At 46.0% G+C, this 14,870-nt stretch overlaps 1 protein-coding gene across 1 annotated transcript in view; it reads right to left on the reverse strand.

Annotated features, from left to right (window-relative positions):
• The window catches only part of niban2 (niban apoptosis regulator 2), a 187,633-nt gene extending 173,479 nt beyond the window's left edge, over positions 1 to 14,154 (reverse strand). Inside the window, exon 1 of the mRNA XM_033048769.1 lies at positions 13,694 to 14,154. Coding sequence (XP_032904660.1) covers positions 13,694 to 13,748 — 55 coding nt within the window. The 5' untranslated portion in view covers positions 13,749 to 14,154. The remainder of the gene's footprint in view (positions 1 to 13,693) is intronic.
• Positions 14,155 to 14,870: the final 716 nt, after the last annotated feature.

The raw sequence follows: 14,870 nt of genomic DNA on the forward strand, positions 1-14,870 counted from the left end.
TCAGTTGGTCTAATGGCTGCTGGTCCCCAATCTGCATGGTCTTAGTCTTCTGGCAGCTGATCTTTATTCCAACCTTTAATGCATTCTCCTCCAGAGCGGTTGTCATCTCTTGAAGGGTGTGTCTCAACTCTGCTAGAAGTGCAATGTCATCAGCAAAATCTAGGTCTGTGAGGCGTCTCCCTGTTCTTCACGGTATTCCAAAGTCAAGTTTGTTTATTGTCTTCCGCATGACATAGTCGATCGTGACAATAAACAGTAAGGGGGATAGAAGACAACCTTGTCTTACCCCTGTGACAATATCAAAGAGTTCTGTTTTCCCCCGAGTCAACCTTGATGCAGCATCTGGATCCCTCGTAAAGGTTCTTGAAGATGTTTATGAAAGCCTCTGGGAAGCCATACACATTAAGAATTTGCCACAGGGTGTCTCTATGTACACTATCGAATGGCTTTTTGAAATCAACAAAGTTTATTAGTTTTTTATTATCCGACCTCTCTGCCCTGGGTCTCCTCCATGGCCACAGCGAGCAACACCGGAAATTGGAGGAACAGCAAGCTCATATTCCGCTTGGGGAGTCTGCATCCTGGGGGCATGAATATCGAATTCTCCCAATTTTGTTAGTCCTTGCTGTCTCCTCCCCTTCCTCAGTCCCCCTGCTGTCTCCTCCCATCCCCCAGCCTTCGGGCTCCTCCTCCTTTTTCCTTTCTTGTCCCCGCCCCCCCAACCCCCGATCAGTCTGAAGAAGGGTTTCGGCCCTAAACTTTGCCTATTTCCTTCGCTCCATAGATGCTGCTGCACCCGCTGAGTTTCTCCAGCTTTTTTGTGTACCTTCGATTTTCCAGCATCTGCAGTTCCTTCTTAAACAAAGTTTATTAGTATTGGCTTCTGAAATTCTAGGCATTGTTCTACCACATTTCGTAACACAAAGATCTGTTCACTGCAGGATCTTCCAATGCGGAATCCTGCTTGTTCATCACGGAGTTCCATATCCAGAGCTGCTCTAAGACGATGTAGCAGTACAGAACAAAGCACTTTTCCTGGGACTGAGAGCCTCTCCAGTTTCCACAGTCACTAAGATCCTTTCTTTGGCAATTTCACTATCACACCTTTCCTCCAATCTTCTGGTACACGTTTTTCTTCCCAGCATGCATTACATAGCTTTGTGAGTTTTTCTCTCAACATTTCCCCTCCGCTCTTTAGTAGTTCTGCTGGAATCTGGTCGAGGCCTGCTGCTTTGTTATTTTTCAGATTCTTGATTACATTTGCAACTTCCATTTCTGTGATTGGTCCAACCTCCACCTCTAGTTCTGGAGTATCTTCCTCTTCAGGGAAGACAAACAGGTTGATTCAATATCTCTTTGAAGTGTTCAACCTATTGCGTGCTTTGCTCTTCTTCTGTCAGAAATACTCTCCCGCTCTTTTATGGGGCATCAGAGCTACTACCAGATCTCCCAGACCTCTGGCTATGAGTGTATGGGTGTCATTTCTGTCCTTGGCTTCTTGTGCTTCTGCGCATTTGCTTTCTATCCAAGCTTTTTAAAATCTTTTCTGCATTTCCTCTTCACTAGTTTGTGTATTTGTCTATAATTTGTCTATTATGAGAGGCATTTATAGAGTAGACAGTTATTATAGACAAATTATAGAGCAATCTTTGGTCGGAACCTTTTTCCCCCAGGGTGGAAATATCAAAGACTAGAGGGAAATGTATTATGATAGAGGCAGAGTTTAAAGCAGCAGTGTGAACAAGATATTTTCCACAAAGAATGCAATGCCAAAGATGGTTTATATACATTAGGGGCATTTAAAGTGCTTTTAGATAGGCAAATGAAAATGAAGGGTTATGGATCAGGTGCAAGCAGATGAGATTACCTTATTTAGCATTATGCTTGGAACAGACATTGTGAGCCCAAGGGCCTGTTTCTGTGCTGTACTTTTAATGTTCTATGTTCAATACAGGGGCAACACAGTGGTGCAATTGGTTGAGCTGGTGCCTCAGCGCTGGAGACCCGGGTTCGATCCTGACCTCGGATGCTGTCTGTGTGGAGTTTGCACTTCTCACTGTGCACTTTTCCACACTGGAAAACATCATGTCTCGTGCCGGTTCCCAAAGCAGGGCGGCCGACCGAGATCAACGACTACAGACCGGTGGCCCTTACATCTCATATTATGAAAACAATGGAGTGGCTACTCATTCGTCTCCTGAGACCACAAGTCCAGCACGCACTCGACCCACTACAGTTTGCATACCAGGAGAACATTGGGGTGGATGACGCAATCCTCTACATGCTGCACCGGATCTACTCCTTTTTGGACAAACCCGGTGGCTATGTGAGGATTATGTTCTTCGACTTTTCAAGTGCGTTCAACACCATCCAACCCCTTGATTCTGAATGACAAGCTTAAGAAGATGGGGGTGGATTCCACATTTATCTCCTGGATACACGACTACCTGACGGCTCGACCACAGTTTGTCAAGCTGGGTCACAGTGTGTCTGGCACAGTGGTGTGCAATGTTGGAGCACCACAGGGAACGGTTCTGGCCCCGTTCCTCTTCACCCTGTACACAGCAGACTTTAACTATAAGTCTGATACATGCCACGTACAGAAATACTCAGATGATACAGCGATTGTGGCATGTGTAAGGAACGGGCAGGAGGAGGAATACAGGAACTTGACCAGTGCCTTTTGTGCCTGGAGTGAAGAGAACTGTCTCACCCTGAACACTACAAAGACTAAAGAGATGGTGGTTAACTTTGGCAGGTCCAAGCTCCCCCTTCAGCCGGTCAACGCTGCAGGGGCTGTCATTGAGGTGGTGCAGACATATAAATACCTTGGAGTGCACCTTGACAACAAACTGGACTGGTCTGTCAACTCTGACTCCCTCTACAAAAAAGGCCAGAGCAGACTCTTTTTCCTCAGAAGGCTCAAATCCTTCAATGTGTGTAAGGATATGCTGCACATGTTTTACAACACAGTGGTTGCAAGCGTTATTTTCTACGCTGTTGTCTGCTGGGGCAACAGCATTAGTGCAAAAAACAATAGGAAGCTGGTCAAACTGGTTAATCGAGCTAGCTCAGTGCTGGAGGGGAGAGTAGACTCTGGGATGGAGGTGCTTGAGAGGCGTATGAGGCACAAGGTGCAGGTCATCCTGAAAAACCCCGGGCATCCCCTCCATATAATTCTGGAGAGTCAAAAGAGCACTCGGAACAACAACCGGCTCCTCTCCCTGCCCTGTAGAACGGAGCGGTTCAGGAGATCCTTCACCCCTGCAGCCATTAGATTTTATAATTCGGACCGCTAGGCTGTAGGGGGATGCATTTTGCAATTATTAATTTTTAACTGTTAATTATTGGTCTTTTTAAGTATTTATTGCTCTCAGGTAGTGTCCACATTGTATTTTATGTATTTTCTGTCTGCGTTCGTTTTGAATCTGTGGGTTTGTTGATTGGGAGCTTCTGGACATCTGAATTTCCCTGAGGGGATCAATAAAGTATTTATTATTATTATTATTATGTGGATTTCCTCACATATCGCAAAGGCGTGCAGATTTGAATGTTAACTGCCCTCTGTATATTGCCCTTAGCTCGCAGGGAGTGGATGAAAAAGTGGGATAACATGGAATTAGTGAGAAGGGTGAACAATGGTCGGCGTGATGTCAGTGGGCCATAGGGCCTATTTCCATTTGTTTCTCTAAACCCCAAATGCAGCCAAAGTTTTAGAAAGCTGCAACTTTCGTTACTCGAACAACTACTTTCCTTTGGAATTCTCTACATCAAATATTCACGCATGCTCTGTCAATCTCTTTGCTGAAAGCACTGAAAGTTGAGGACAAGGGAGACTCTGCCCTTGTTACGAGTGGGGAGTGAGAGCAGAGTTACGGGGTATAGAAGAGACCCTGGTGAGAGCCTCATCTATAGTAGAAGAGGGGAACCCCCATTCCCTAAAGAATGAGGACATCTCCGATGCCCTGGTTTGGAACACCTCATCCTGGGTGCAGATGCGGCGTAGACTGAGGAATTAGGAGTAGGGGATAGAGTCCTTACAGGAAGCAGGGTGGGAAGAAGTATAATCCAGATAGCCATGGGAGTCAGTGGGTTTGTAGTAGATGTCGGTCAGTAGTCTGTTACCTGCAATGGAGATAGTGATAATGGTAGGGAGCTGTCAGAAATGGTCCAGGTGAATTTGAGTGCCGGATGGAAGTTTGTGGTGAAATAGATGAAGTCAGTGAGTTCTGCATGGGTGCAGGAGGTAGCACCAATGCAGTCGTCAATGTAGCAGAGGTAGAGTTCGGGGATAGGGCCACTGTATGCCTCGAACAAGGATTGTTCGACGTACCCTACAAAGAGGCAGGCATTGGATTTGGAGGAAATGGGAGGAGTCAAAGGAAAAGTTGTTGAGGTTAAGAAGAGTATTTGTACGGGGATTGGCTGATTCTGTGGTCGAGGAAGAAACGGAGGGCTTTAAGACCCTCCTGTTGGGGGATGGAGGTGTAGAGTGACTGGACACACATGGTGAAGATGAGGGAGTGGGGGCCTGGAAAACGGAAGTGATGGAGGAGACGAAGAGTGAGCAGTGAAGTAGGCTCAAAGGTCCTAAGTCATTAATAGGCTGGAATCAAAGAACCTGCCTCCATCAGGCTCCAGGAAATCCCATTAATTTACAGAATGGATATAACCCACTGAATTATACTGGCTCAATGTAAAAACAAAACCAACTAATCAAATTCTCTGCAAAACCCTACAATTTATTTTTATGTCATACACTTATCGAGCTGTTTTTTTGAATATTACATTTTAAAATTTACTTATAAAGCATAACAACTTTTTCCACCGAGGCAAGAGAGATATCAATGGAACCAGACCTGAAACTGCAAATAAACATTTAAAGGGAATGCAGGTACTGGACTCGGGAATAAAAGCTGAAATGTTTTAAACATTAGCCACATTCCTCTTTCCACATCCTAGTCTGACATGAGCGTTTCCAGCATATTTTGTTTTTATTCCTTATACTGCAGTTCAGACCTGCAAAAATGTCATTCTGTTTTTGGATAATAAAATTAAATGACAGTATTAGCAGGTGAAACATTGAGAAACAAAGAGCTCTTGAACAATGGCATAGCTCTTCACTGAGCACAGGGGGTGGGAGATTGCAACCTTCACGTGGTCCGCCCTGTTTCGACAAATGCAATCAACCCGGTGTGCACAGTCAAATAAGATCAAATAGAACAAGTTGTCCTACAACTTTAGGCTGTGCACGCCATACGCAAGAAGAAGAAGTAGACTGAGCACAGTACAATTAAATCCCAACATTGAATAGGTGTATCAAAATGAAAGTTTTAAAATAAACCACAGGATGAGTGCATTACACCAAGTTACACCTGCTTAATCTAATCTACAGATTCCAGCTGGAAACCAGACTCTGCTCTGTTCAAAAGACAGCCAAGCACTGTTGACTGAACAGATAAAATATAATTCTGCTCTCTTTAAAACTACACTTTTCAAATGAAATCAAAATAATATGCCAGTTTAAAAATAATGCAAATCCTGATGAACTTAACTATGCAGAGGTACTTCTACTCCAAAATGTACAGAATTAGTACTACTTTAAAAAGTTAATTACTTTTTTTTAATTTGTCTGGTTAGCCTGAGATCACAGTTGTTTTTAACATAATCCAGATATACACATTCAGTATATCAATTAAACTACTGTAGCCATGACATCTCATGATTAATTATTTCATTAAATCCACTGGAATCATCAGATTTTTAAATTATAATTTAAAACATCAGAACCATTAACAGAAATGATATTGAATACTCCAAAAGCAGACTAGATCTTGAAATTAAGGATAAAAATAAATGGGTGATCAACAATTACTAATTTTACTAATAGAGCTCTAGGGGCAAGTGTCGTCAAGGGATATGGGGAGAAGGCAGGCACGGGTTATTGATAGGGGACGATCAGCCATGATCACAATGAATGGCGGTGCTGGCTCGAAGGGCCCAATGGCCCCCTCCTGCACCTATTTTCTATGTTTCTATGTTTACAAAAGTATTGGGAGATTTATGCTTAAACGACTGACTAATTAACATCATGGGGCTACATGGATCTATTGATAATTTTGTGGTCCAAATAAATTTTCAGGTGCTTGGTGACATCTACATATTACTATATTTTTTCAAAATCATAATTGTGACCCATATGCAGCAACAGGAAAAGCAATAGATTTGGGATAAATTTTGTTAAATTGAGGAAAGGCTTGAATTGGTGTGCCTCAAGGAGTTCTGTGCCCCATTTGCTCCCTTGATGTTAAATTTTTAGATGCAAAAAGGAGAGCCAGTTTCAGTACACCACTTCATGTCATTCCACACAGACTTGCCTATTTTTGCATTGCATTTAATTGGCCATTTGATTTGAAAGAATCCACAAAGTTGCAAAAGAATCAAATGAGTTGGTGGGCACAAAACAGAACGCGTTAAGGCTAACAGAATCCGTGCCGTCCATCGGTCAGCCGTATACCAGTTCCATGTTACTTACTCATCCAGTCCTTACACTTTAAGGACAATATAATTTACAGAGGCCAACTCGAAAACTGCACATCTTTGGGATGCAGGAGGAAACTTGGGCATCCAAAGGAAAGCCATGTAGTCACAGTGAGAAGGTCCAAAATCCACACAGACAACACCCGAGGTCAGGATCAAGCCCAAGTCTCTCATGCAGAGAAAGCAGTTCTACAAATTGCTCCACTGAACTGCCTAAATTTGTTTATTATTTGTCACATGTACCAAGATACAGTGTAAAGCTTTTGCGTGCGTGCTGTCAATCGGATAATATTGTACATGCATACAAACAAGCCATGCACAAGTATAACAAGTAGTGCGAAGCAAAATATTTTGACAGCATTGTAGCGTTACAGTTCCAGAGAAAAAGTCCAATGTCTGTAATTGGGATAGTAGCCTAGCTTATGGAAGTCTGAAGCAGTTCCTGAGTCTGGTGATATGTGCTTCCAAACTTGCCTGATGGGAGCAAGGAAAAGTGAGAATGATTGGAGTGAAAAAGCTTCATGACTACGTTGGCATGGATGGAGTTATTGGTGGGCAGTCTGGTCTGTTTGATGGACTGGGTTACATCCAGGGCTGTAGGTTGCCCGGGTGTCATTGGCAACCTACAGCCCCGCCGGGCAACCTAAAAGCCATGCCATTTGCTCGGCTTGGCAAGCACCCGGGACACCTATCATTTAATTCTGAGCGGGCCCCCTCTCTATCTCTCCCTCTGTCACTCTCCGTCTCCGCCCGCCATCCGTATCCGGCTCTCCGTTCGCTCCTCATCCGCCGGCATGGCCTGCCACCTTATACATGCGCACTGCCACGGCCTGCACATCCTCCCCTGCACATGCGCACTGCCACGGCCTGCACATCCTCTCCCTGCACATGCGCACAACCACGGCCAGCCCATCATTGGCCGTGGTTGTGCGCATGTGCCGCCCTGCACATGCGCACTGCCACGGCAACTGGTCGGCGTCGGCCACTTTCTCCCTCCCTTTGCATTGTGGGAGATCTGGCCGCCATTGCTGTCCGGTCGCCGCCACGCCTCGACTGCTAAAAACCAACGCAGAATCACTCCCTGGAGCTGGAGTAACTCCCTGGAGTAACTCTTGCTTCTTGGTCCTCCAAAAATATTCGAAATGGAAATTAAACTGGAGTGGACCCACCACCACCAAACGCTGAAAAATAATCCAAGACATCCTATTTCCATTTGTATGTTTAAATACATAAAATTGTAATTATGAACCAAGAGCTTAGGAGAAAAATTAACATGGTACCATATGTATAATATTGTTTTCTGTAAATTTAGCATTGAATAAAACTCAGGACAGATGCTAGATAACATAACAGTAGAAGCCTTCTCTAGTTAATTACGTAAAACTATTTTCTTGATACTAATCTATTCAAATAGTATATTTTCAAAAGTATACTTCTTCTCCCTGTAAGATGGGGTATTTAGGAGTGCTGATTGCCCCAAAACAACGTTCTCTACAACAAGAACAGTCAGTACTGGTAAGATTACAGTGTGATGAATGAACAGGCTGAATGAGCTCCTCCAGTGTCACTGTGGTGAAACTACTGGAACATACAAAATCCACCCGATACAATGGTCCCTTCAAAGGCGGAAATTTGTCATCCTTTGCTTGCTTGACATATGTGTATCCAGACATGCCAATATCGTGATCCCTGGAATAGTCCAAGAAGCCACTTATTCAAGGGCTATTAGGAATGGGCAACATTTGCCTTATGACAGCCAGTTTCTGAGAAAATTTACAATAAATAAAATATTCCATAATTCTAAGTAGAGAATCATTTGTGTTCAGTGTTTTATTCCCTAAACTTTGTATACCAGATTTTGCTGTCTGTACTTGAGCTAAGGCTGCCCAATGAGTGCTCTGTGTGCTGTCCTTAAAACGTTTTTATGGGTGTGGAACTCCATGCAAGTTGGTTTATGTTTATATTTATTTTTATTTTGCTGATTTATCTGCCTTCAACATTATGGGGCCTGAAGGTAAACTCCTAACACAGACAGCTCCTTGACATGTAAATAAGAACACTAATATTTTGGAGAGGGAGGAAGGGAAAGAAGGACAAATCAGGAATACAGAATGGTAATGGATCACTCCCTCGAGAAGTTTAGGGGACTAGGGAACATATGTAGGAAATTGGGAGATCAAAAAAAGTGTCAGGAGAACACTTTTTTTAACACTTAGCATTTAAAATTAAGGAGAACACAAAGAGATTTCACAAGTACATTAAGGGAAAGAAAGTAACTAGAGAGAGAATAAGGGCATTCAGAAACCAAAAGGTCATCTATTTGTGGAGCCTGAGGAAATGGCCAAGGTATTTAATGAATATTTCACCTCGGTTTTTACCATGGAGAAAAACATGGCTAGGAAACATGTGACATTAATGTAAATGTTTTGAGGGCAGTCCATATTATGGTTGAGGAGGAGCTGGATGTCCTAAGGCATATGAAGGTAGATAAATCTCCCTGGCCTGATCATGTATATCCCAGGACGCAGTAGGAACCCAAAGCATAGTGAGAGGCCTAGCTGATATATATGAACCATTGTTAGACACGGGTTAGGTGCCAGTTGACCGGAAGATGGCTAATGTTGTGCCTCTATTTAAAAAAGGCTGCAAAGAAAATTCTGGGAATGATAGACCAGTGAGCCTAACAATTGTGGTAGGTAAGTATTTTTTGAGAGGATTCTGAGGGATAAGATATATATGCATTTGGATAGACAGGGACTGATTAGGGATAGTCAGCATGGTTATGTATGTGTGAGATCAGGTCTTACGAATTTGAGTTTTTTGAAGTAGTAATCAAACCCGTAGACGTTATCTTTATGCACTTCAGCAAGGCTTCACGGAACAATGTACAAGCCATGATTAGTAAGTTTGCAGATTACACTAAGGTAGGTAGTATCATAGATAAAGATGATGTTTATCAAAAGTTACAGCAGGCTCTTGATCAGTTGGGAGGAATGACATGGGGCTTAATACAGATAAGTGCACAAAGTGACATTTTGGGAACTCAAGCAAGGGTAAGACGTTTACTGTGAAACATAGGGCCCTGGAGAATGATGTTGAACAGTGGGATCTCGGAGCACATTAATATAGTTCCCTGAAAGTGGCATCACTGGTAAATAGGGTTTTCAATAAGGCTTTCAGTACATTGGGGTTCATCAATCAGGGTATCGAGTACAAAATGTTAGGACATAATGATACTGATCTACAAGATGTTTCTGAGGCCACATTTGGAGTACTGTGTTCAGTTTTGGTCACCTTGCTATAGAAAGGATGTCATTAAGCTGGAAAGAATGCAGAGAAGATTTACAAGGATATGGCCCGGATTGAGCCTGAGCTATAGGGAAAGATTGAGCTGTCGTAGACTTTACTCCTTGGAGCGCAGTAGGCTGATGGGTGATCTTATAGAGGTGTATAAAATCATGACGGGCATATATGGGGTGAATGTAGAGTATTTTACCCAGGGTAGAGGAATCAAGAATCAGAGGACAAAGGTTTAAGGAGGGGCAAGATTTATTCGGTATCTGAGGGGCAACTTTTTCACTCAAGGTATATGGAGCAAGCTACCAGAGGAGGGCGTTGAGGCAGATACAAACAGCATTTAGACGTACAAAGGCAGGGAAGGTTGAGAAGAACATGGGCCAATGCAGGCAACTGGGACTAGCTCAGATGGGACATCTTGATCGGCATCAATGAATAAAGCGCCTGTTTTCGTGTTGTAAGACTATATCTTATGACAGAAACTATCAGGAAACATTAACATTAAGGACAATGGAGAAAATGTGTAAGAAAGAACTGCAGATGCTGGTATAAATCGAAGGTAGATACAAAATGCTGGAGTAACTCAGCGGGTCAGGCAGCATCTCTGGAGAGAATGAACGGGCGACGTTTCGGGTCAAGACCCTTCAGTCTGCAGTCTGAAGAAGGGTCTCGACCCGAAACATTGCCCATTCCTTCTCTCCAGAGACTCTGCCTGATCCGCTGAGTTACTCCAGCATTTTGTGTCTACCTTAGGACTATAGAGATATGGGATTGCATATGCTGGAATGTGGAGCAAAAAATAAACTGTTATACACAGATCAAAGTGGTAGGGGAGGGAAAGGAGGGTAACAGAGGGACAGTACGAAAGAAGATGATATGTGAGAGCACTTAGGTCGATCAAAAGGATAAAGAAATGATCAGAGGGGTTGCAAGTTATCTGACATTAGAGACTTCTATGTTCATGTTCTTGGATTGGATTGACGGAATATGAAAAAACCTACAAAGTGCTGGAGTAGCGCAGCAGGTCAGGCAGCATCTCTGGAGAACATGGATTAGTGACGTTTCAGATCAGGGCTCTTCTGAAGTCTAAATGTAGTGGGGGGGGGGGGGGGAGAGGTAAAGAACTGGAAAATAAGTGGGTGGAGGATAATGGGGCAAATGGGTGCCTACCCAGGTCAGGCACAGGAAAGCGAAGGGGAAAAGGAGTGGAAAATATGGAGGTGAGGGGTATAAACTGAAGTTAAAGAATACAATTGTCATACCATTGGGGTGTAAGATACCCAACCAAAATATGAGGTACTATTCCTCCAGTTTATGTGTGGCCTCACTCTGGTAATGGAGGAGGCCCAGGCCAGAAATCTCGGTATGGGAATGGGACATGGCGTTAAAATGGTTAGCAACCAGGAAATTCAGCAGGCATAGGCGAACCAAACGCAACTGTTCAGTGAAACAGTTGCCTTGGCTACACTTGGTCTTGCCAATGTAAAAGAGGCCACATCGGGAGCACTGATTACAGTAAGAGAAGTTAGAGAACCCCATCTCCTTCCACCTATATCCCTTCCTATGCCTTCACATGTAAAATTCTGCCTCACATGGAAGGGCTGCTGGGGTTCCTGGATGAATGTGAGAGAGGAGGTGTAGGCAGAGGTGATGGTGCAGGGGAAAGTATCTGGTGACGTCTGGTTTGGGTGGGAAGGGACGAGTGAACCAAGGAGTTGCGGACGGAGTCGTCTCTATGAAAAGGCACAGGAGCCCGCTGGCAAAGACAGACACTCAGGTTCGATCCTGACCTTAGGGGGCTGTCTGTTTGGTGTTTGCATGTATTCCCTATGACCATGGCACTTCCGGGTGCTCCACCTCCCAAACATATACGGGTTTGTAGATTAATCCGCTTCTGTAAAATTGTGCCTAATGTAGAGGGAACTTGTGTGAACGTGTGATCAATGGTTAGCATGGACTTGGGCCACAGGGCTCATTTCTATGTTGTATCTCTCTAAACTAAAAACTAAAACTAAACCCATATCCCTTTCTCTGGCTTTACAATTTACTCCTCTACTATCCTTTTACAGCCTATTGTTTTTTCTTTTCATCTCTAACCTTTGGGCATCCATCTGCCTATCACCTGTGAGGCCTTGACCTACCACCACCTCTTTTCAGCTTGCTCCCTCCCCCACACTACAATCAGTTTGAACAAGTACCCCAATCCAAAATACCACCAATCCATGTCTTCCTGCCTGATTCACTGAGGTACTCCAGCACTTTGTGTCTTTTGCCATTCATAGATCTTGGGTAGGAAACAGAAAGAGGTAGTATGGAGTTGGCATGCTATCGGATTGAAAGCAGTGGGGGGCAGGGGAGAAGAATAGTGTTATAGAATCATATAACATGGAAACAGGCCTTTCGGCCCAACTTGCCTATGCAAGATGCCCCATCTATACTAGTCCCACCTGTCCATGTTTGGCCTATATCCCCCTTTTCTATCCATTTCCTGTCCGAATGTCTTTTAAATGGTGTTATAGTAGAAACATAGAAAAATAGGTGTAGGAGTAGGCCATTTGGTCCTTCGAGCCAGCACTGCCATTCAATATGGCTGTTCATCTAAAATCAGTACCCCGTTCCTGCATTTTCCCCATATCCCTTGATTCCTTGAGTACCTGCCACAACAAACTCCTCTGGCAGCTCGTTCCATATTCCCACGGTCCTCTCTGTGAAAACGTTGTCCCACAGGTTCCTATTAAATCTTTCCCCTCTCACATTAAAGCTATGTCTTCTGGTCCTTGATTCCACAGCTCTGGGTATAAAACTCTGTGCATCTACTCTATTCCCCATTATCTTATACACCCCTATAAGATCACCTCTCATCCTGTGCTCTAAGAAATAAAGTATTAGCCTGCCCAACTTCTCCCTATAGCTCAGATCCACGAGTCCTGGCAACATCCTCAGAAATGTTCTTTGCAACTCAACAACATTTTTCTAATAGCAGTGTGAGCAAAATTGAAAATAATACTCCAAATGTGGCCTCACCAACATGTTGTACAACTGTAACATAACTTCCCAACTTCTATACACTGACTGATGATGGCCAATGTACCGAAAGCCTTCTTGACCACCCTATCTAACCGAAAAACTACATACCTGCACTCCAAGATCCCGCTTCTCCCCAGAGTCCCACCATTCACTGTGAAGATCCTGCACACTTGACTTCCTAAAATGCAACCTCACACTTATCTGCAATAAAGTACATTAACCATTCCTCAGCCCACTTGATCAAGAAATCTCCTTAAAGGTTTAGATCTTGGGATAGTATGGGGACGATGGCCTGATGTACATTTGGGGAGACATGGTCCAGCAGTAGGTAAGAGGGGGTATTCAAGAACTGTCATCTAGCCTCTGCAAGTTAGAGATTCTCCCAGTCCAACAGACCGCAATGGCACCACCCTTGTCTTAGGGTAGATCAGGACTGTTCTAATTTAAGCTCCTTTCTTGTGGCCAGTTAGTCATTCTCAAATGTACATCGGTGACTCAGCTGAGTTGGCAGAAAAAGCAGTGATTGGTTGAGTGCCTCAACTGCACAATTTCAATCAGAAAAAAAGTACAAAGTGCTGAATAACTCAGCGGATCAGAGAGCACGGGTCTGGAGATCATGCAAAGGTGACATTTGAGATCTGGACACTTCTTCAGTCCGATACTGTATGACACTAATTTACTCCAGCACGTTGTCTCTTTTTGTAAGTCATCATCCCCAGGGTGGGCCGAATGACAGGGGTGGGTGGACAGAGGGAGGAGGGTGGGAAGAGGGAAGGGGACAGACGGGAAGGGAGGGGAGGGGGGAGCTGCTCGGTGACGGCCACTTTACCTGAGATGAAGAGCCGTTTGTTTTCGTCCAGGTGAGTGGAGATCACATCGCCCATGGCCGAGGATCGGGTTGCAGCAGAGGCTGGGCAGGAACTGTCGGCTGGCCCCGGGCGCTACCTCACTGGGGTCCAGGTGCGCTCCCTTCGGGTCTCGTCGCTCCCTCCCCGTGCTTGACGCTCCCTCCCTGTGCTTGACGCTCCCTCCCTGTGCTTGACGCTCAGCGCTCTCTCCGCACGGCGCTCCCGCGCTGAACTGGTTGCTCCTTCCACGGTCTCGGGACTCCCTCCTTGGACTTCAGGTGCGCTCCCTCACTGGAATAGTAGCTCCCTCCCCGTGCTCTGCTCTCTATCCGTTCGGCGCTCCCGCACTGAACTGGTTGCTCCCTCCTTGGACTCCCTCACTGGGCTAGCAGCTCCCTCCCTGACCTTGGCACTCGCTCTCTCCCTCCCTCCCTCGCCGTGTCCGTTGGTCCCGGGGCGGGGCGCGCGCACTCCCCTCACATTCCCGCGCGCCCGCATTCCCCGCGCGGGGCGGAGCAGGTCCCAGCCGCGCATGCGCCGCCCGCATTCCTGACCAGCCGGCTGGCGGTCGCCGGTTCCGCCGCTCCATGGCGGCGCCGCTCCCGGACTCCCCGCCGTCCCGCTCCATGGCGGCGCCGCTCCCGGACTCCCCGCCGTCCCGCTCCACGGCGGCGCCGCTCCCGGACTCCCCGCCGTCCCGCTCCATGGCGGCGCCGCTCCCGGACTCCCCGCCGTCCCGCTCCATGGCGGCGCCGCTCCCGGACTCCCCGCCGTCCCGCTCCATGGCGGCGCCGCTCCCGGACTCCCCGGTAACCAGGGCATCAGTGCTGGGCACACCCCACTCTTAGGACCGCGGAGGTGGGCACCTGTGTGTGAAATTGCCAAGAGGGCACCGCACTGATGGAGAGGAGGCAGTGAGGGAGCGCCGCACTGTGCAGGGGCGGTAGTGAGAGAGCGCCGCACAGTGCAGGGGCGGTAGTGAGGGAGCGCCGCACAGTGCAGGGGCGGTAGTGAGGGAGCGCCGCACTGTGGAGGGGCGGTAGTGAGGGAGCGCCGCACTGTGCAGGGGCGGTAGTGAGGGAGCGCCGCACAGTGGAGGGGGGGTAGTGAGGGAGCGCCGCACAGTGGAGGGGCGGTAGTGAGGGAGCGCCGCACAGT

Source organism: Amblyraja radiata, chromosome 32 (genome assembly GCF_010909765.2).
Source record: "Amblyraja radiata isolate CabotCenter1 chromosome 32, sAmbRad1.1.pri, whole genome shotgun sequence".
NCBI classification, from domain to species: Eukaryota; Metazoa; Chordata; class Chondrichthyes; order Rajiformes; family Rajidae; genus Amblyraja; species Amblyraja radiata.